Genomic DNA, 21069 nt, shown 5'->3' with positions numbered 1-21069 from the left:
AATTGAGAGCTCACTTAACCTACTATCAAGCCTCAACTGCTATCACATCTCTTCGTTTGATCCTGGTTGTCGCTTTCTGGGAGATTCCCACAAGCAAAAACCAACGTGTGTGCAATGAAGTCGGCTAGTATTGCAGCGGTCTTCCTGTGTAGTTTTTATTTTAATTTAATTCATTCCTTCATTAATGGAGTGTACCAGAGGTATCTTCTGCCTTGTGGCCGTTGACGTTCCGGTGACCTGGCCTGGTCGTTGACGTAGTTTTCCTCGTGTTGATGGTGTCCAGCACAGAGTGTAGTTCGACAGCTGAGTTTTTGGTAGTTTTGGGCGTTTGTTCTGACTTGGTTGGATTGGGCACCAGTATCCAGAACATTGGGCTATTGACATCTTGTTGTCGTTGTGCTGGTCGGGTCGAGCAGAACTGATCTTGTTGGTTTGTTCGTCAGCTGGCTTTTGGTTGGGTTGCTTTCCTATTAAGAGGTTTTCGGTCTGGCTGCCTGTCTCACCTGAACGTGCGTTAGTGTTACTTCCCAGGCCGACCTTTGGAACCTTCTGAGCGCCGCTCCTTGTGTTTTACATAGTGATTTCCTTTTTAGTCTTAACTACTCTGTGTGGCGTTCAGCTGGGTTTTAGCTTATTAAAATTGCAAGGCTTTTGTTCTTAGGCCTTGAGCGGTAAAATTGTTTTCTGCATGGTGTGTGACTTTCAGCCGAGTTTCAATCTCTCTTAAATTCAAAATTCAAAATCCTTGTCTTGCCCTTAAGTCATAAGATTGTTATTCTTTAGTATGAGGTCTTCAGCCAAGTTTTACACGAAATATTTTAAGATAAGGCCGTCAGCCTTTTCAAATTTAAAGCTCTTCTTGGTTCAAATGGTTCAAATGGCTCTGAGCACTATGGGACTTATCAGCTGTGGTCATCAGTCCCCTAGAACTTAGAAATACTTAAACCTAACTAACCTAAGGACATCACACACATCCATGCCCGAGGCAGGATTCGAACCTGCGACCGTAGCAGTCGCGCGGTTCCGGACTGCGCGCCTAGAACCACGAGACCACCGCGGCCGGCCAAAGCTCTTATTCCTAGCCCTTAAGCCCTTAAACTGTTTTGTTGATACGTGGCTTTCAGCCGAGTTTTAATCTTTCTTAAATTAAAAATTAAAAATTCTTGTCTTGCCCTTAAGTCATAAGATTGTTATTCTTTATTATGAGGCCTTCAGCCGAGTTTTACACGAAATATTTTAAGATAAGGCCTTCAGCCTTCGAGCGGTTCTAGGCGCTTCAGTCTGGAACCGCGCGACCGCTTCGGTCGCAGGTCCGAATCCTGCCTCGGGCATGGATGTGTGTGATGTCCTTAGGTTAGTTAGGTTTAAGTAGTTCTAAGTTCTAGGGGACTGATGACCTCAGATGTTAAGTCCCATAGTGCTCAGAGCCATTTGAACCAACCTTCAGCCTTTTCAAATTGAAAGCTCTTCTTCCTAGGCCATAAGGCCTTAAATTGTTTTGTTGATATGTGGCCTTCAGCCGACGTTTCAGCCTATTTAGATTAAACATCGAAAATCTTTATCTCAGCCTTAAGCCGTAACACTGTTCTTGATTAATGTGAGGCCTTCAGCCGAGTTCTACGGGAAAAATTTAAGCTAAGGCTTTCAGCCTATTTATACTTAAAATAAAAAAAATTTAAGGAAGAGAAACCTCCACAAGAACTCCTGTACCTCTGTTCCTTGCTTAGGCCTTGTGCCTTGGATTTTCGATGTGGCCTTCAGCCGATGTAAATGAAATCAAAGGAGGTATTTCGTTAAAACCTTGAGGGTTTTTGATTCTTGCTTATGTGGCTCTGACCACTATGGGACTTAACGTCTGAGGTCATCAGTCCCCTAGAACTTAGAACAACTTAAACCTAACTAACCTAAGGACAGCACACACATCCATGCCCGAGGCAAGATTCGAACCTGCGACCGTAGCAGTCGCGCGGTTCCAGACTGAACCGCCTAGAACCGCTCGGCCACTCCGGCCGGCAGAGAAGTTTCGTTAAGGTATGAAATTATGTCTAAGATTTGTTGCAAGTCACTAAGTGCTCTCAATGTCCAAAACTGGATGACTAAAAGTATGGATATACGCGTGTCGTGGGCTACACTGCTTTTCCACCCCAGCTTCCACCCCTTTGAGACGTAGGAGGTTCTTCGCTCCACAGTGATTCCTTGCAGACAGTAAGAGATAGGTGTACCAACTTTGGTAGAAATCGGTCCAGTGGTTTAGGAAGAGATGTGGAATTTACGTACGTATATACGTACATTCGTTTTTATAATAGGAATGGGTTTTGGGAAGAAAATGCGTTCTTAAAGTTGTATTGTAGCGCCTAGAACCGCTCGGCCACCCCGACCGGCTTCTTGATAATGTGATTGTGTGTTTTAACAAATAAAGTTTATATCCTTAGTGCAACTGACAGTAACCTATTTTGGCCCCTTTCCATAAATATAACCTCATCCGCTCTGTTCCGCTAGCCGAGGGATTTCAAAACAAAAAATCGGTTATTTCAGAAACGGTTATTTTGAGTGGCGTTAACAGTCATGTTAGACTGGCGTGGAAAGAAACCGATGTAACTGATAACGAGTAGCTTCTGCGATAGCCGCCGTCCGTACCTTGGAGTAGTTGCGGATGGTCTGCACGGGCGGCTGCTTGGGCTCCTTGGTGCGTGGCGCGCCCGTGGCGGCCAGCGCCGCCCTGCTGCCGGCGGAGCCTCGGTAGCGCTGGGCAGCGACCGAGGGGTCGGTCTGGCGGCCGTACAGCCCGTTGTAGGGGTCGCTGGAGACCAGCACCACGCCCGCCTGCTCCGTCTCCACCTGCGTGGCCGCCGCCGCCGCCGGCTGCTGGTAGTACTGCGGGTCGTCGTCCTCGGCGGACACAGGCTGCGGCCGGTAGCGGCTCCTGCGGGCGTCCGCTGCCGAAACCACGCTCAGTAGCGCCGAGACTAGGGCCGCAGTCCACAGCAGCTTCTGCTGATAAATAGACCAGGGCGTGTTAATTCTACTGTGCAGGAAGGGTGTCATTCGACGCACATACACCAATACATCATTAAAGCCGTCACACCAGGAAGGACAGCAAGTAACGGACGCTTACTTCTTGTGTGTACACAGCATAAAACTTCAAGGAGATAATAATAATAATAATAACAATACACACACCATGAATGAATATATTCGAATGGGACATCTACATCTAAATCTACATCCATACCACACGGTGTGTGGCGGAGGGTACTTTGAGTACCTCTAACGGTTCTCCCTTCTATTCCAGTCTCCTATTGTTCGTGGAAAGAAAGATTGTCGGTATGCCTCTGTGTGGGCTCTAATCTCTCTTATTTTATCCTCATGGTCTCTTCGCGAGATATACGTAGGAGGGAGCAATATACTCCCGAATTAGATTTTCACTCTGCAGCGGAGTGTGCGCTGATATGAAACTTCCTGGCAGATTAAAACTGTGTGCCCGACCGAGACTCGAACTCGGGACCTTTGCCTTTCGCGCGCAAGTGCTCTAGCAACTGAGCTACCGAAGCACGACTCACGCCCGGTACTCACAGCTTTGCTAGAGAACTTGCCCGCGAAAGGCAAAGGTCCCGATTTCGAGTCTCGATCGGGCACACAGTTTTAATCTTCCAGGAAGTTTCGAGCAATATACTGTTTGACTCCTCGGTGATGGTATGTTCTCGAAACTTCAACAAAAGCCCGTACCGAGCTACTGAGCGTCTCTCCTGCAGAGTCTTCCACTGGAGTTTATCTATAGTCTCCGGAAGGCTTTCGCGATTACTAAATGATCCTGTAACGAAGCGCGCCGCTCTCCGTTGGATCTTCTCTATCTCTTCTATCAACCCTATCTGGTACGGATCCCACACTGCTGAGTAGTATTCAAGCAGTGGGTGAACAAGCGTACTGTAACCTACTTCCTTTGTTTTCCGATTGCATTTCCTTAGGATTCTTCCAATGAATCTCAGTCTGGCATCTGCTTTACGGACGATCAACTTTATATGATCATTAAATTTTAAATCACTCCTAATGCCTACTCCCACATAATTTATGGAATTGACTGCTTCCAGTTGCTGACCTGTTATATATTAGCTAAATGATAAAGCGTCTTTCTTTCTATGTATTCGGAGCGCATTACACTTGTCTATATTGAGATTCAATTGCCATTCCCTGCACCATGCGTCAATTCGTTGCAGATCCTCCTGCATTTCAGTACAATTTTCCATTGTTACAACCTCTCGATATACCACAGCATCATCCGCAAAAAGCTTCAGTGAAATTCCAGTGTTATCCACAAGGTCATCTACGTACATTGTGAACAGCAACGGTCCCACGACAGTCCCCTGCGGCACACCTGAAATCACTCTTACTTCGGAAGACTTCTCTCCATTGAGAATGACATGCTGCGTTCTGTTATTTAGGAACTCTTAAATCTAATCGCACAATTGGTCTGATAGTCCATGTGTTCTTACTTTGTTCATTAAACGACTTTGGGGAACTGTATCAAACGCCTTGCGGAAGTCAAGAAACACGGCATCTACCTGGGAACCCATGTCTATGGCCCTCTGACTCTCGTGGACGAACAGCGCGAGCTGGGTTTCACACGATCGTCTTTTTCAAAACCCATGCTGATTTCTACAAAGTAGATTCCTAGTCTCCAGAAAAGTCACTATACTCGAACATAATACGTGTTCCAAAATTCTACAACTGATCGACATTAGAGATATAGGTCTATAGTCCTACACATCTGTTCGACGTCCCTTCTTGGAAATGGGGATGACCTGTGCCCTTTTCCAATCCTTTGGAACGCTACGCTCTTCTAGAGACCTACGATACACCGCTGCAAGAAGAGGAGCAAGTTCCTTCGCGTACTCTGTGTAAAATCGAACTGGTGTCCCATCAGGTCCAGAACTTGGTAGATGTGATGTGCATGTACAAACAAGCAAATGATAATAATTTGAGAAAAAAAATGGTTGATTTATCGAAGAGAGAGAGCTTCACAAATTGAGCAAATTACTAACACGTTGAAGCATCTCAGACCCAATGAAGCAGTTATTACGCTTGGCATTGATTGACATAGTTGTTGGCTGTCATTCTGAGGGATATCGTGCCAAATTCTGCCCATTTACAGCATGAAATCGTCAAATTCTTGAGCTGGTTGGAGGGTCCTGCCGATGATGCTCGAAATGTTCTCAGTTGGGGAGAGATCCGGCGACATCGCTGGACGAATTAGGGTTTGGTAAGCACGAAGACAAGCAGTAGAAACTCTCGCCATGTGCGGATGGACATTATCTTGCTGGAATGTAAGCCCGGATGGCTTCCCAGGAACGGTAACGAAACGAGGCGTATAATATCATCGACGTTACCCTGTTCTGTAAGGATGACGGGATGACAACAGTTGTGACTGACAATTCGCAATTTTTCACAAACACAACTTTTATTGATGTAAGTTCACAAAGCTGATGACTGAGCAACAAACGAAAGGTAACAATAACGATGCCAGTAAAAGTCTCCTAATTGAGGCAAACGAAAGTTCACTTCTAATTTTCAACAAAGGTTCGTGGTAACACACACACTAGTAAGATTCCAATTCAGAGGTCGCAGTACACGAGGTCGGCATCCGGAATCAACTGAACATTGGGGTTGGTTCTAGCCCCTAAATAGCTGTCTCCAGGCACTCAGGTTCTCAGGTTTTGGCCTAGTGATACTTCCTGCAGGCAGTGGCCCGAGCTCCCCCTGCAGGAGGGTAGTGCTCGGAATGTCTGTTTCCATTATCTTGTATGTAAGTAGCCGTTGTTTACAAAAAAAAAAAAATGGCTCTGAGCACTATGGGACTTAACATCTGCGGTCATCAGTCCCCTAGAACTTAGAACTACTTAAACATAATTAACCTAAGGACACCACACACATCCATGCCCGAGGCAGGATTCGAACCTGCGACCGTAGCGGTCGCGCGGTTCCAGACTGCAGCGCCTAGAACCGCTCGGCCACTCCGGCCGGCCCATTGTTTACCTTGGTGCTTTTCGTACGCCTTGGACATAGACAACTTCGTCCTCTGCGGTGTAATATGAGTTGCCAGCCCTCAGGGGCTACCTTGGCTCTGGCATAACAACCATCAACAGCTACTGTTATGAAAAAAGAAATGTTACCCCAGACCATCACTCCTGACTGTCGAGCCATTAGGCAGACAGACTGGCAATCCACAGCTGTCTGGGCGTCTCCAGACACGTCCTCGACATGGAATCTCATTGACTGGAGTAGAATCATCTTCTGTGATGAGTCCCGCTTTGAACTGAGCTCTCATGACCAGCAAAGACATGCCTGGAGATGCCCCTGACACTCGCTCGCCATTCGGCCTCACAGCCAGGAGAGACGGTCTGAGATCTCATTTCATTTTATAGCAGGACCCTTTTGGTTGTCTTCTGCGGAACCTTGCAGCACAATGGTCTGCTGACGACGTTCTTTTTTCCCCGTGTTGTTGCCCTTCATGGCACGCCAACCTGGGCATACAATTCAGCAAGATAATGCCCGTCTGCAGGCGACGAGAGTTTCTACTGCTTGTCTTCGTTCTCGGTACCTTGGGCAGCAAGATCGCCGGATCTTTCCAGAACTGAGAAGGTTTGGTGTATTATCCCCAGGGTACTCCTACCAGCCGCCACTCAGGGACTGCGTGTTGTGTTGTCCTCATCATCATTTATTCCTCATCGACACCTCAAGTCGCCTAATGTGGCGTCAACTGAAAAGACTTGCAACTGGGCGGCCGAACGTCGCCAGGCGAGGACTCTGTGGCATCAATGCCGTACGATCATTTCATTTCATTCTTGAATAAATCATCTAATTTTTCTGCAATTGTGGTCATCTACTGATTTCCATCCCATTAGGATAATTCCTTATTGGTGCCTCGATCTTTTGTCTTTGAGTGTACATGATTAAATTTGCAGGCGATTTGCGGGTGTACAGGGTATGCAATGGTACACAGAGCTGCCCCCTCTAGCCGCAAAAATGACTGTAACCCGACTGGGAATCGAGTCGAACGGAGTCTGGATCACATATACAGGTGCGTCGTCCCAAGCTATTTAAAATTCACGGCAAGGTTCATCCATCGTCGCTATTGGTGACTGGTGGCGACCCAATCTCTCGTTAATCCATAAAGAAGTGTTTTTAAAGTGTGTGAATTCCACATAGTGTGCTGATGAGGCAGCAGTCGAACAGGCTAGGTACTTCAGCACAGCATGTACAACATGCAGTTTTGCTATATCTTTTAAAAAGATGACATCACTGAGAGCATGAAAATTGGATGCAGCCACTAGCCTTACCACATCAAATGTGTTACGAATGCAACAATGTAATGTTTTTTCTTAGGACCTCCACACTCGGATGCTGTACACAGAGATGAGGCTCTTCTTAAAAGACGTCGTAATATCGCTTATGTGTCCATTGTTATTGCTGGATCGCCTATTTGTGGTGCCGTGTCAAGAGAAACTATAGCAATGGTTTTCGTGCTATCATTGGTGTTACAGGTATGGTATACCACATGCTATGTAGATAGATGACCTGCTGCAAACAATCCTATTTCCTGACTAAAGTTACCTGACAAGGATGTATGATGCTGCATGACCAAGAGAACAATATGCGAATCTTTTCATGTACTAGCCACACGGAGACACTCAGATCGTGACTGGTTCCCCTGAACCCATCGATTCCATATTCACATGACAACCATGGGATACATAAAATCAATAGCAAAAAAGAAAAAAAATGACGGAACGATAAACCGAGATACCAATAGAGCAAGACCATGTCGTTGTAGAATACTTATATACAATGAGTAACGGGTGTAAGTGCAAATATTTTTACATGTGGTACTTTAAGGTACATAGTGTGTTGGTTGTTTTTTCTCTGGGTCGAACACTTTTCCCAGAAAAACATCACATAATTTACTGTCTGGTGTTTTCTGCGGGCTCGTAACTGCACTTCTAAGTGAGCTACGGTTGTTAGTACAAGTTAAACTGTTTCCGACCACGCTTCCTCAGTTCCACGCCTGACTTGCTGTCCGAGGAAATTTTCCAACCGATTTCTCATATACAAACAGCAGTTGACCGGCGTTGCCTGGTGAAACGTTGTTGTGATGCCTTATGTAAGGAGGAGAAATGCGTACCATCACGTTTCCGACTTTGATAAAGGTCGGATTATAGCCTATCGCGATTGCGGTTTATCGTATCGCGACATTGCTGCTCGCGTTGGTCGAGATCAAATGACTGTTAGCAGAATATGGAATCGGTTGTTTCAGGAGGGTAATACGGAACGCCTTGTTGGATCCCAAAGGCCTCGTATCACTAGCAGTCGAGATGACAGGCATCTTATGTGCATGGCTGTAACGGATGGTGCAGCCACGTCTCGATCCCTGAGTCAACAGATGGGGACGTTTGCAAGACAACAACCATATGCACGAACAGTTCCACGACGTTTGCATCAGCATGGACTATCAGCCCGGAGAACATGGCTGCGGTTACCCTCGACGCTGCATCACCGACAGGAGCGCCTGCGTGGTGTACTCAACGACTAACCTGGGTACACGAATGGCAAAACGTCATTTTTTCGGATGAATCCAGGTTCTGTTTACAGCATCATGATGGTCGCATCCGTGTTTGCTGACATCGCTGTGAACGCACATTGGATGCGTGTATTCGTCACCGCTATACTGGCGTATCACCCGGCCAGATGGTACGGGGTGCCATTGGTTACACGTCTCGGTCACCTCTTGTTCGCATTGACGGCACTTTGAACTTTTTCACCTATTTGGTTCAGTACCTCCTCGTTAATTGTTCGATGTACCTGTCTAAACTTCAGAATTCTTCCGTAACACCACATCTGAAAGGCATCTGTTCTCTTCTTGTTTGAAATGTTCACCGTTCACGTTTCACTTTGGTTCAAGACTACAACCGAGACGAATATCTTCAGACAAATTGATGACAAAAATTTTCTCTTTTTGGTGATGCTTTTTCACCATTGCTAGTGTGTGTTTTATGTTCTCTATATTCTCTTATCAGTAGTTTTGCAGACTTAATAGCTAAACGCATCTATTATCTTTAGCCTCTTATTTCATATCCTAGTTCCCTCAGCATCGCTTGATTTTATTCGACTACATTCCATTACCCATATTTTACACTGGTTAGTCCTCATCAGTCTCTTTCCAAGACGCTATTACTTCTTTCAACTGCTTTTACCAGTCCTTTGGCGTCTCTAACAAGATCACAGAGACAGTAGAAAACCAAAAGTTTTTATTTCTTCTCCCCGAATTTTAATTCCCTTTCCAGTATATCGCCTTGGTTTCGTTTGTTGCTTGGTAAATGTACAGATTGAACAAAATCGGGGATGGGCTACAACCCTGCCTCAGTCCATTCTCAACTACTGCTGCCCTTCCATATTCTACGAATCTCGAATGCGCAGTGTGGTTTATGTAGAAGTTGTGAATAAGCTTTCACTCCCTGTATTTTAACTCTGCTACCTTAGAAACTCTCAAATAAATCTATATGGTTCCACAGACCTTTCCAGTCTCCAACATCCTATAAATATCAAACTGAAGCAAAGAATGGAAATTTGTACCACGGTAAGGATTCGAACCCAAGTCTCCTAAGCACTAGGCAGATGCATTAACCAGTACGCCACCCCGTCACAGTGGTTTTGTACAACTGCACGGACTGCCCTAGTACGTCTCCCTGCTCAATCCAAATTCCAATTCACGCCTAAGCCTACAAGGTATTCCCGTTGCAGACGCTCTCCATTTGTACTGGAAGAGCACCTCAGCATCGAACGAAACACAGTTGGAGGAACTATATAATGCTGTTTGAGTTTAGGGAGTATACCATGTTGGCTTAGGCGTGAATGGGAATTTGGGTTGAGCAGGGAGGCGTGCTAGGGTACTCCATGCAGTTGTGAAAAATCACTGTGCCAGGTCGGCGTTAATGGTTAGCACATCTGCCTAGTGAGCCGAGTTCGAATCCCAGCCATGTTACAAATTTTCATTTGTCGCTTTAATCTGCGTTTATACATCTTAGAAATTTTTCCAGTTGGTCATTCGTGTGTGATGTGGCTGCACAGAAACTGAGTGGCTAGGTAGCCCAGTTACGTGACGCATGCTGGGCAGCGTGGTAATGCCCACTGCGGCCTTCGTTACAATGCGTCGTTAGGAGAAGGGCGTTGCCTGCGGTGAGTTGCGATGTTACGAGGAAGCAGCGCGTAGGAGTCGCGCCCGTTGCGTGAGCCGGCCAGTAACGACAGCCGGGCTGACTGCGCCGGCTCGCGCCGCGGACCACTTTCGCCTGGGCCGCTTCAGCGTGACGTCACGGCGCGGTGGTGATGAATGCACTGCCCCGCTCGCCATCACCACAGATGGCGGCCACGAAGGAGCGGCTGGAGGCGTACCGAAGGTCAGGCGCGGCGCTGACCGCCGGAAAGTGGCGGCTCCGCGTCCGGCGTGCCGTGTGGGATTTCCGTCCCATTTACTCTCCCAAAGGAACCGGCTGACTCTTTCCCACAGCGCCCACCGGTACCGGGCTGAGAGCCCTGAGGCGTCCACGGACAGCGAGAGTTCTGACAGGTGGAAGGGTCCGAAGGCAGTGCTTGTAATGAATAGGGAGGACCAGATTAGTGTTTAACGTCCCGTCGAAAATGAGGTCATAAGAGACGCAGCACAAGCTAGGATTATGGAAGGATGGGGAAGGAAATCAGCGGTGCATTTTTAGAGGAATAATCCCAGCATTTGCCTGAAGCAGTTTGGGTTCAAATGGTTTAAATGGCTCTGAGCACTATGGGACTTAACATCGGAGGTCATCAGTCCCTTAGAACTTAGAACTACACTACTAGCCATTCAAATTGCTACACCACGGAGATGACGTGCTACAGACACGAAATTTAACCGACGGAAGAAGATGCTGTCATATGCAAATGATTATCTTTTCAGAGCATTCACACAAGGTTGGCGCCGGTGGCAACACCTACAACGTGCTGACATCAGGAAAGTTTCCAACCGATTTCTCATACACAAACAGCAGTTGGACGCCGTTGCCTAGTGAAACGTTGTTGTGATGTCTCGTGTAAGAAGGAGAGATGCGTACCATCACGTTTCCGACGCCGGCCGCGGTGGCCGTGCGGTTCTAGGCGCTCCAGTCCGGAGCCGCGCTGCTGCTATGGTCGCAGGTTCGAATCCTGCCTTGGGCATGGGTGTGTGTGATGTCCTTAGGCTCGTTAGGTTTAAGTAGTTCTAAGCTCTAGGGGACTGATGACCACAGCAGTTGAGTCCCATAGTGCTCAGAGCCATTTGAACCATTTCGCTTCCGACTTTGATAAAGGTCGGATTATAGCCTATCGCGATTGCGGTTTACCGTATTGCGACATTGCTGCTCGCGTTGGTCGAGATCCAATGACTGTTAGCAGAATATGGAATCGGTGGGTTCAGGAGGGTAGTACGGAACGCCGTGCTGGATCCCAACGGCCTCGTATCACTAGCAGTCGAGATGACAGGCATCTTATCCGCATGGCTGTAACGGATCGTGCAGCCACGGCTGAGGCAACAGATGGGGACGTTTGCAAGACAACAACCATCTGCACCAACAGTTCGATGACGTTTGCAGCATCATGGACTATCAGGTCGGAGACCATGGCTGAGGTTACCCTTGACGCTGCATCACAGACAGGAGCGCCTGTGATGATGTACTCGAAGACGAACCTGGGTGCACGAATGGCAAAAGGTCATTTTTTCGGATGAATCCAGGTTCTGTTTACAGCATCATTATCATGATGGACGCATCCGTGTCTGGCGACATCGCGGTGAACACACATTGGAAGCGTGTATTCGTTATCGCCATACTGGAGTATAACCCTTGGTGATGGTATGGGGTGCCACTGGTTACACGTCTCGGTCACCTCTTGTTCGCATTGACGGCACTTTGAACAGTGGGCGTTACACTTCAGATGTGTTAAGACCCGTGGCTCTACCATTCATTCGATCCCTGCGAAACTCTACATTTCAGCACGGTAATGCACGACCGCATGTTGCAGGTCCTGTACGGGCCTTTCTGGATACGGAAAATGTTCGACTGCTGCCTTGGCCAGCTCATTCTCCAAGATCTCTCACCAACTGAAAACGTCTGGTCAATGGTGGCCGAGCAACTGGCTCGTCACAACACTCCAGTCACTACTCTTCATGAAGTGTGGCACCGTGTTGCAGCAGCATGGGCAGCTGTACCTGTACACGCCATGCAAGCTTGTTTGACCCAATGTCCAGGCGTATGAAGGCCGTTATTACGGCCAGAGGTGGTTGTTCTGGGTACTGATTTCTCAAGTTCTATGCACCCAAATTCCATAAAAATGTAATCACATGTCAGTTCTAGTATAATATATTTGTCCAATGAATACCCGTTTATCATCTGCAATTCTTCTTGGTGTAGCAGTTTTAATGGCCAGTAGTTTACTTAAACCTAAATAACCTAAGAACATCACACATATCCATGCCCGAGGCATGACTCGAACCTGCGACCTTAGCGGTCTCGCGGTTCCAGACTGAAGCGCCTAGAACCGCGCGGCCACACTGGCTGGCGAAGCAGTTTGGGGAAATCACGCAAAACATAAATCAGGATGGCCGGATGCGGGTTTGAACCGTCGTCCTCCCAAACGCGAGTCAAGTGTGCTGACCACTGCGCTACCTCGCTCGGTGCTTGTTTGCTTGTTATGTTACGTCGACCACAAACGTGGGTCGCTTCCTACACAGTGTACCGTATCTAATCAGAGGTTTCTGGACATCCATGTTTAATGCGGAATTGACGGCTATATGTCATGAGAGGCAGACGCACCACCAAAAATAAGAGGCAGTGAGTATAGTGTTGTCAGTAGGGAGAAGCAGAATGGGTCAGTCATGACAGCTCAGTGTCTTCAGACGTTAGAAGTCATTTGATATTACCTAGGCAACAAATGCATCACGGACATTTCAACCCTGCTACAGCTACTCAAGTCGAATGTTGCCGTTGTTATTCTGATGTGGAAATACGAAGAAAGAACCACATCTGAATCAAGACCAGCCAGACCTTATGTACTGACAGACAGGGACCGTCGAGCATTGTGGAGGGCTGATGTAAAAAAAATCTCATGAAATCAGCGAGAGAAATCAGTCTTCAGTTCCAGCAGTCCATCTAGCACAATGACTCTGTGTAAGGTGTTGGAAAGAATGTTGTACAATGGCTGAGCATCCCTTCATAAACCACACATTTCTGTTGTCAACTGAGATGATTGTAAAGAGCGACGATACTGGACCGTGGATAACTGGAAACGACTCATTTGGAGTGATGAATCACGGTATACGCTTGGCAATCCATTGGTAGAGTTTTGGGTTTGGCAGATGTCTGGAGAACGTTACATGCCATCATATGTGGTGCCAGGAGCTGAAGTATCGAGGAGATGGTGTTATGGTATGGGGATGTTTTCCATGGTTAAGATTGCACTTACGAAAACGTTAAATGCGGAAGTAGGTGTACACATTTTACAACATTGTGCACTGCATACGATAGAGGAACAACTCTGAGGTGGTGGTGGTTAGTGTTTAACGTCCCGTCGACAACGAGGTCATTAGAGACGGAGCGCAAGCTCGGGTTAGGGAAGGAGTGGGAAGGAAGTCGGCCGTGCCCTTTCAAAGGAACCATCCCGGCATTTGCCTGAAACGATTTAGGGAAATCACGGAAAACCTAAATCAGGATGGCCGGAGACGGGATTGAACCGTCGTCCTCCCGAATGCGAGTCCAGTGTGCTAACCACTGCGCCACCTCGCTCGGTGGCAACTCTGAGGCGATGACTGTATTAGCGTGACAAGGCAAACTGTCATAATGTAACATCTGTGAGGGAAAGGTTGTGCAGAGTAACATTCCTGAAATGGACTGTCCTGCCGGGCGTCCCGACCAGAACCTAATGGTACCACATTAGGATGGGTCAGAATATCGATTCTGATCTAGACCCCAACATCATTACATTGTCTGGTTCCTGCTCTCGAAGAAGACTGGATTGCCATTCCTCTACAGACATTTATACAGCGCACTGAAAACCTTCGCAGCATTCAAGCCTTCACAAAAGGAAAGGGTGGACTCACCCATCATTAATATCCACTAACAGGTGTCCAGATACTTTAGACGAGATAGTGTACATCGACACCTATACTACTCTGCAAACCACCTAATAATATATGGCAGAGCGTACCACCCTCACTCCCCCCCCCCCCCCCTCCTTCCCGCTTTTCACCCATTTTCCTGCTCCAATCGCGAGTCGTGCGCGGGAAGAAATGACAGTAAAACTCCGCATGTGCTGTAATATCTTTAGTTCATGGTCTTCTCGCGAGACATACGTAGGAGAGAGCAATGTGCTGGTATCCTTTCTGGCAGCGTAAACTCCCGAAATTTTAACAGTTAACCACTCTGTTATAGCACAATGCCTTTCTCGTAGCTTCTGCCACTGGAACTGGGTGAGCGTCTCCGCGCCGCTTTCACCCTTCTTAAACTAACCTGTGGCGAAGAACGCTGCACTTCTTTTCATCTCCTTTTTTCTCCCTCTACCTGGTAACGGATTCGAACCAATGAATATCAACTGTTGATCGAATGTGAGTTTTGTAAGCTACCTCCTTTGTAAGTAGACGCCCGCATCTCGTGGTCGTGCGGTAGCGTTCTCGCTTCCCACGCCCGGGTTCCCGGTTTCGATTCCCGGCGGGGTCAGGGATTTTCTCTGCCTCGTGATGGCTTGGTGTTGTGTGATGTCCTTAGGTTAGTTAGGTTTAAGTAGTTCTATGTTCTAGGGGACTGATGACCATAGCTGTTAAGTCCCATAGTGCTCAGAGCCATTTGAACCATTTTTTTGTAAGTAGACTACGTTTCCTAAGGATTCTTCTAAAGAATCTGCCTTACCTATAATAAGTTTTATGTGGTATCTCCACCTTAAATCGCTCTGGACGCATACTCCAAGATATTTGATGGGTGTGACAGCTTCAAACGCTGTTCGACAATCATGCAGTCATACAGAGACGGCTCGTTCCGGCTATTTGTGAGCAACGCATTACATTTGTTTATGTTGAGGGATGGCTGGCAATTCCTACACCAAGCGTCTATTCTTTGCAGATATTCCTGCATTCCACTAGAATTTTACAATGTTGCGACTTTTATGTATACAATATTACCATCGGCGAACAACCCCAAGGAGCTTCCGACGTTATCCACTACGTCAGTTGTACAGGATGTAACGAGACGTGCAGGTATTTCTATTGCAGATAATAACGGTGTACTGAACAACATCACATCAGTATTTACGGCATTTTCAGACTAATAATTACAGCCATTACAAGTCGTATAGTTTGAAGTTTGCTTGTATGTCCATATACTTGTGGCCAGAGCAAGCCATTAATGTTTATTTTCCCCTGCGCAGCAAGTCAGGTGTTGCAGTGCGGACAAATGGACGCAAAACGATAAGTCTATGCTCATAGGTGTAGTACACCTAGTGCTGCAGTTACGACCACGTGGAAAACATGAAGGAATAAAGTATATGAGTATTCGATGCAGAGAAAAAAACGATCAACACACCGATGTCCGTACATATTAAGATACCAAACAAAAATATCCGGACTTATACTCGTTACACCCTGTAAATAATGTGAACAGTAACGGTTCTGTAATACGCTCGAAGTTATGTTTATGTCTGACGACTCCTCTCCGTTAAGAATGACATACTATGTTCTATTTTAAGAAATTCTCCAATCTAACCACAAAGCTAGTGTGATATTTGGTGCACATTGTGTTCTTTAGGTGACAGTGTCGAAATATATCGAACACCCTCCATAATTTAAGAGACAGGCATCAACCTTGGGGCGGGCGCTTACTGCCTTCTTGATCTCGTGGGCAGACACAGTCAACTTCGTTAGGTACTATCCTTGTTCTCCGATTTCGTATTGATTCCTACAGAGGAAATTTCCGGTCTCCAGAAAGCTCATAATATGCGAGCATAAAATATGTTCTAACATTCTACGATAGTACCCGCTTCTTCCATTAGTAAAGTATGCCAGCTACACAAGAAGCGAGTCATATTCATTCTAACAGAGGGTTGGCAACAGTTGTGATTCCCTGTGAGGAGCCTCTGGATTCAGTCGTTGTCGGTGGCAAACTTCTCATGACACAACGAATAGAGCAGGGCGACTAGATTGCATGGATACAATCCTCAACGTTTCCAGCGATCTCAGAGATTTCTTAATGGGGTCCTAGGTCAGACACTTTTTAGGTCAGTCCTGAATCTATTGCATGCAAAAATTTCTAATTTTAACCATCGTCTGGAAGGACAATGTTGACGTACTTCGGCAGTTTGTCCCACACAGGATTTTTTTAGCCTGGAACCGAGAAGTACACTACTACCTTTAATTTGACTTCGGGTTGAAAAGATAGCGGCACTCCCTTTACGACTGTATGAGGAATACTTGTGGGTAGATCCATCCCTTAAGTCATAAGGTGACTGATACGCCCAAAGGCAATTCCTTCCTTCAGTCAGTCAAAAAATCGGCAGTTTGCTCCAAACTGTACAGTGCGAACGAGACACAGTCTTTGAAAGCTCCGAGCAATGTCTACATAGCATCTCGTAACAATGATCTAGTGACACTGTACCCTAAATCGGGAGACACGATATACGCTGCTATCTAGTATTCTAATCTGGAAAGCACTTCCGATTTGCATCAAAACTGTTGCCGAGGTCTGTATTCCAGTGTCAGAATCTTTCTATTTTTCTACTACTTTCAGGATAGATATTAGTTTGTGTTTATCACAGTTTTTTCTTGTCATTTTCAGAACTACAGGCGAGCTGTAGCGGATAAGTAATGATGATTTTCGTAGGAGTTCCAACTGTTCTTCACGATTCGACACGTATGACTTAAAAAGTTCCCCGAGTTGCATGTGCGGCCATGCTGAATAACTGCTAAAACGACATATACTTCCTTTCTTTTCGACAGAGAAGAGAAAGCGCTTCCCGACATGGTTGCGACTCTTAGGGTTTACATCCTTTGCATGGAGTACCGGCTGCAGTTGCTTAGTGACTGCAACATCCGGAGAATAACGACCGTCATTTCTAAACTGACTTCTATTTCGCTTTCCTCTACTAGCGTGACTTTGTGCATAACTTGAGCCTTGATGTATGCTCAAGCGAACAAATAACTTGAACGCATGTCTCAAGTCTTGTGGTAACCGCAATCTATTTTAGTTTATTACCGAGTAAGTCGCTTTTTGATGAACGTTTACAACACTGCGAATCCCCACAAATATTTCAGACACCTCAAAATAGTGTGTCATCGTTGCCATCGGCTTACCTTGGTTTGCGCTCATCCAGCTATAAAAAGTCCCATGGACTGCTTGAGAATTTCTTAAATAGTTTAATTTATCGCAATTATGTTTTTAATACGTGACAGTAGGCAGTCACGTGGATGTCAAGTGGATACGAGTATATGTAGGTATAGTTAACACACGTAGACTTCGCAAATAGCGATGTATTGTAAGGAAATCATTCTTTTTCTGGTCCTTACGTGCAGCTGACAATATCTCACTCAAAGAAGAGTGGTTTCCAATAGTCCCTGTACAACCGCTGAGAACTTTAATAGATCAAAACCGATAGTGTTGCTCCCAGCCTTCCAATAGTTACTCATACCTGGCAGGACTTAGCTTTGTAGTGCGGTATTTTGTCGACAGATGATACATATACATCAGGTTCCACGAGAACTGTGATCTTCCAATCGATATATTTCTTTAAAAAAATCTCTTATCAGGGAAAACTTTCATGCAGGCCTCGTCAGTTCAGTTGAACAAAAAATATCTACTTTTAGAATGAGTTACATAAAAATAAAGTAATATTTTAGGCGTTGGAAGGATTTAATTACTTACGAGCAAGATAAGGTACGTATTTTTAAATAAACTTTACTACATTCAGGAATCCCCATACCCCAGAACAAGAAAACTAAAACAATTCTTTTCTCCAAATTATGAAGCAACGCCAAATAGAGGGTTACAAATTTATTTCCACGGCTTTCACGGATTTTTAACAGCGTTCGAATTGCTTTAGAACTTTTGGGATATATAGCTTGTCAGTATTTTCAGAGGATGTATTCTCGGAAACAACCGGTAAATAAACAAATTTGTATACGAAAGGTGATGACAGAATCTAATATTCTCAGCTATGAGCCCTGTTATGCTATGGAGGCGAAATAATTCACGATAATTGTTTCGTGAACGCATGAAGCACCTTACAAAACACAGTATGTTAGGGGTATAAGTGCAGACATTTTTATTGCTGACTGAAGACAGTACAGTGAATAACATTACATCAGTATTTACTTCATTTGCAGACTAATAATTACAGCTGTCAGGAGTAGTATGTCGTCAGGTTGGTTAGTACCTCCAAGTACACGTGGCAAGTGCAAACCATTAATGCTCATTTTGCCCTGGGCAGCAGCTCAAGTATTGGAGTAGGGATGCGTTGACGCAAAGAAGGTTAGTATGAACTGACATACGTAGTCCAGTTAGTGGTGCAGTTACGATTGTACGGAAAACGTCAGGTAGTAAATTAAGTGATGTGTTAGACATAGAGGAAAAATAAGTGACACACTGAAATGCGTTCATGTTAAGGTGCCGATGATCACAATGTGTGCACATTATCCGTAACTCCCTGAAAATGGGGTGTTGAAGTATCGCTGGTTGCTTTTAGTGGACCACCTACTAGTTAAGTTGCTGAATTTTCTGTATTAATGCTTTCGACCTGAGCATAAACTCAGATTTTTTCTGTAATCTATAAATACTATTAAGCAAGTATTATATGTATAAATTAATTATTATATTGAATATAAACAACCACTGCAATATGCAGTGTTATTCATAAATACCTCCGTGGTTTCAAAAGACGACTGTGTGGAAACGGCAAGACATGGAGACAACTTACACACAGTGGATACATCATCTCTTCAAGTTTAGGTTCGTAATATACACCGTGCCGCAGTTGCACTTTGGGGTAGATGTATCGGAACATGGAGATAAATCATACACACCGTACTGTCGCACTGAATTAGTCCACGCCTGCAGAAAGGCGACCAAATGTGCATAGGTGGGCTGCTGTTACGCCCTCTCAGGCAATTCGTATCAGCGACTTCAGTAAATTACATGCACATATCGACGTTCCATCGCATCACGAACGGCGCCCGCACTGAACACGCGTAATGTGAATTACAAACTCGGAGAGACGCTATATACACTGATGTGTGTCATTTTTCTGTATGTCTTGATGTTTTCACAGACATCTTCCGAAACCCTAGAGGTACTAATGATTAACCCCGTATTCTTTAAATCAAAACGTTCAGACTGTTGAGCAAATATTAGAGATTCCTAGAGATAGCAAATGAATCATTACAAAGTAATGCTAAGACAAGAGTAAAGAAGAAGAAACTATATTGGCTTATTGCAAAACTACATCTGCCATGAGAGCGTGTCGCTGTCAGATCACATGAGGTCATCTCTTGTACACAAATGCGTCATCTTACAAAGTGAAATGAAAACTTCGTAGGATAAAATTCACAGTCTTTCGGAATCATTAATTTCCATCGAGCAGGTTCCATTTGGTTCATAGTGTCTGAAAACAGAATACAGAACTTTTTACTACGAATAGATGTTACCGTCCATGGTTGTGCGGTGGTAAGACACTGGACTGGCATTCGGGAGGCTGATGTCTCAAATCCCCTTTCAGACAATTCAGATTTAAGATTTCATGGTTTCCCAAAATCGCTTAAAGTAAGTGCTGCGGTGGTTCCTTTGAAAACAGCAAGGTCGGTTTCCATCCCTAACCTTACCTAGTGCCACAACCCTAAAAACTTTTAACTTCCGCATACCACTACAAAGTTCTTATTTTGGAGCAGAGCTATGTGACTCTACGAACGTATATAGCTTACAAACATGCAGATTGTGTTATTTCTATCTTTAGAATCATAGGATTTCAATGTAAGATTCATTTCATAGTTTGACTAAGATTACAGCAGGTGAGGCGTAATGTAAGAGATAAGGTGAGAGGAAGACAAGAGATGGTACAGTGAGTACCAGTTCTATGAGAAATTGTCCCAGTTTAGTACGAGGATAATCTGATTGGTTGCCGACTCAGAAACCAGTGGTAAATTTGTTAGTTTCTTATTAATATATTTGATGAAGTATAATTCAGATTTTATGGTCTGTCATGCTGAATACACTCCCAATAGCAAGCTTTAATCCACTTATTTCAAATCTCACTTTTACAACCATTTTGATTAATATTGGAGTAACGATATTCAGACGATGCACTTCGTGCACCTTCGGCTCCCGACAAAAGCGCGATAAGAAGCGAAGTGATTTGGGCTGTCTAGTCTGTCGGGAGCGAGAGGCTGAACGGTAAGCTTCGTGTTACCGGCCCCACGATTAAGATCTCGGATGCACGCTACACAACATTGTATTCAAGTAACGCGAATCTGTGCGCAAAACAGAGAAGAACAGGGTAACAGTGTATATAATTTTTTTTGTGAACATGATTTCTACACAACTTAATGAAACAGAATAGTTATTGATTCTAAAATGAACTGTGTAACTTGTGAGTCTATAGTCGAACATATGCAAAACGTCTTATCAGCATTTTATTACTTAATCTGTTTCGTGTGCCAATAAAGTTATTGGCATCCCTAATTTGGAACTTAACAGATTTAGTAGGATCGACAGCCTTAGCCACCTCACCAGTTATTTTACAGCCTCACCTGTAACCTGAGCTCTACATCTGCGCTGGGACAACATCTTCAGGAGATATCAGGTTAGTAAAGTGTAACAGAATATCTGTGTCCTATCCTGAGGCGGCAGAAGACGACTAGGTCTCTCGCATGTCCTTCATTTCCAATACCAATGGAGACAGTAACGTAGTTACATGGGACTTGTGGTAACACGGAGGAGGGTAAGCGACGGAAGAATTATGTGGTGTCTGAGTGTTGATTTGCGA

The 21069-nt window shown here is 45.2% G+C and overlaps 1 protein-coding gene across 2 annotated transcripts in view; it reads right to left on the bottom strand.

Moving 5' to 3' along the window:
- LOC124776621 (E1A-binding protein p400-like) overlaps nucleotides 1–21069 on the bottom strand; it is a 183778-nt gene that overhangs the window by 72023 nt on the left and 90686 nt on the right. Inside the window, exon 2 of one of the 2 annotated variants that reach the window (XM_047251708.1) lies at nucleotides 2638–2994. In XM_047251708.1, coding sequence (XP_047107664.1) covers nucleotides 2638–2994 — 357 coding nt within the window. The remainder of the gene's footprint in view (nucleotides 1–2637; nucleotides 2995–21069) is intronic. The other variant, XM_047251709.1, reaches the window with a different exon arrangement.

This window comes from Schistocerca piceifrons, chromosome 2, assembly GCF_021461385.2.
Source record: "Schistocerca piceifrons isolate TAMUIC-IGC-003096 chromosome 2, iqSchPice1.1, whole genome shotgun sequence".
Lineage (NCBI taxonomy): Eukaryota > Metazoa > Arthropoda > Insecta > Orthoptera > Acrididae > Schistocerca > Schistocerca piceifrons.
Note: the sequence above shows the minus strand (reverse complement) of the source record. Positions and strands in the feature narration are given on the sequence as shown.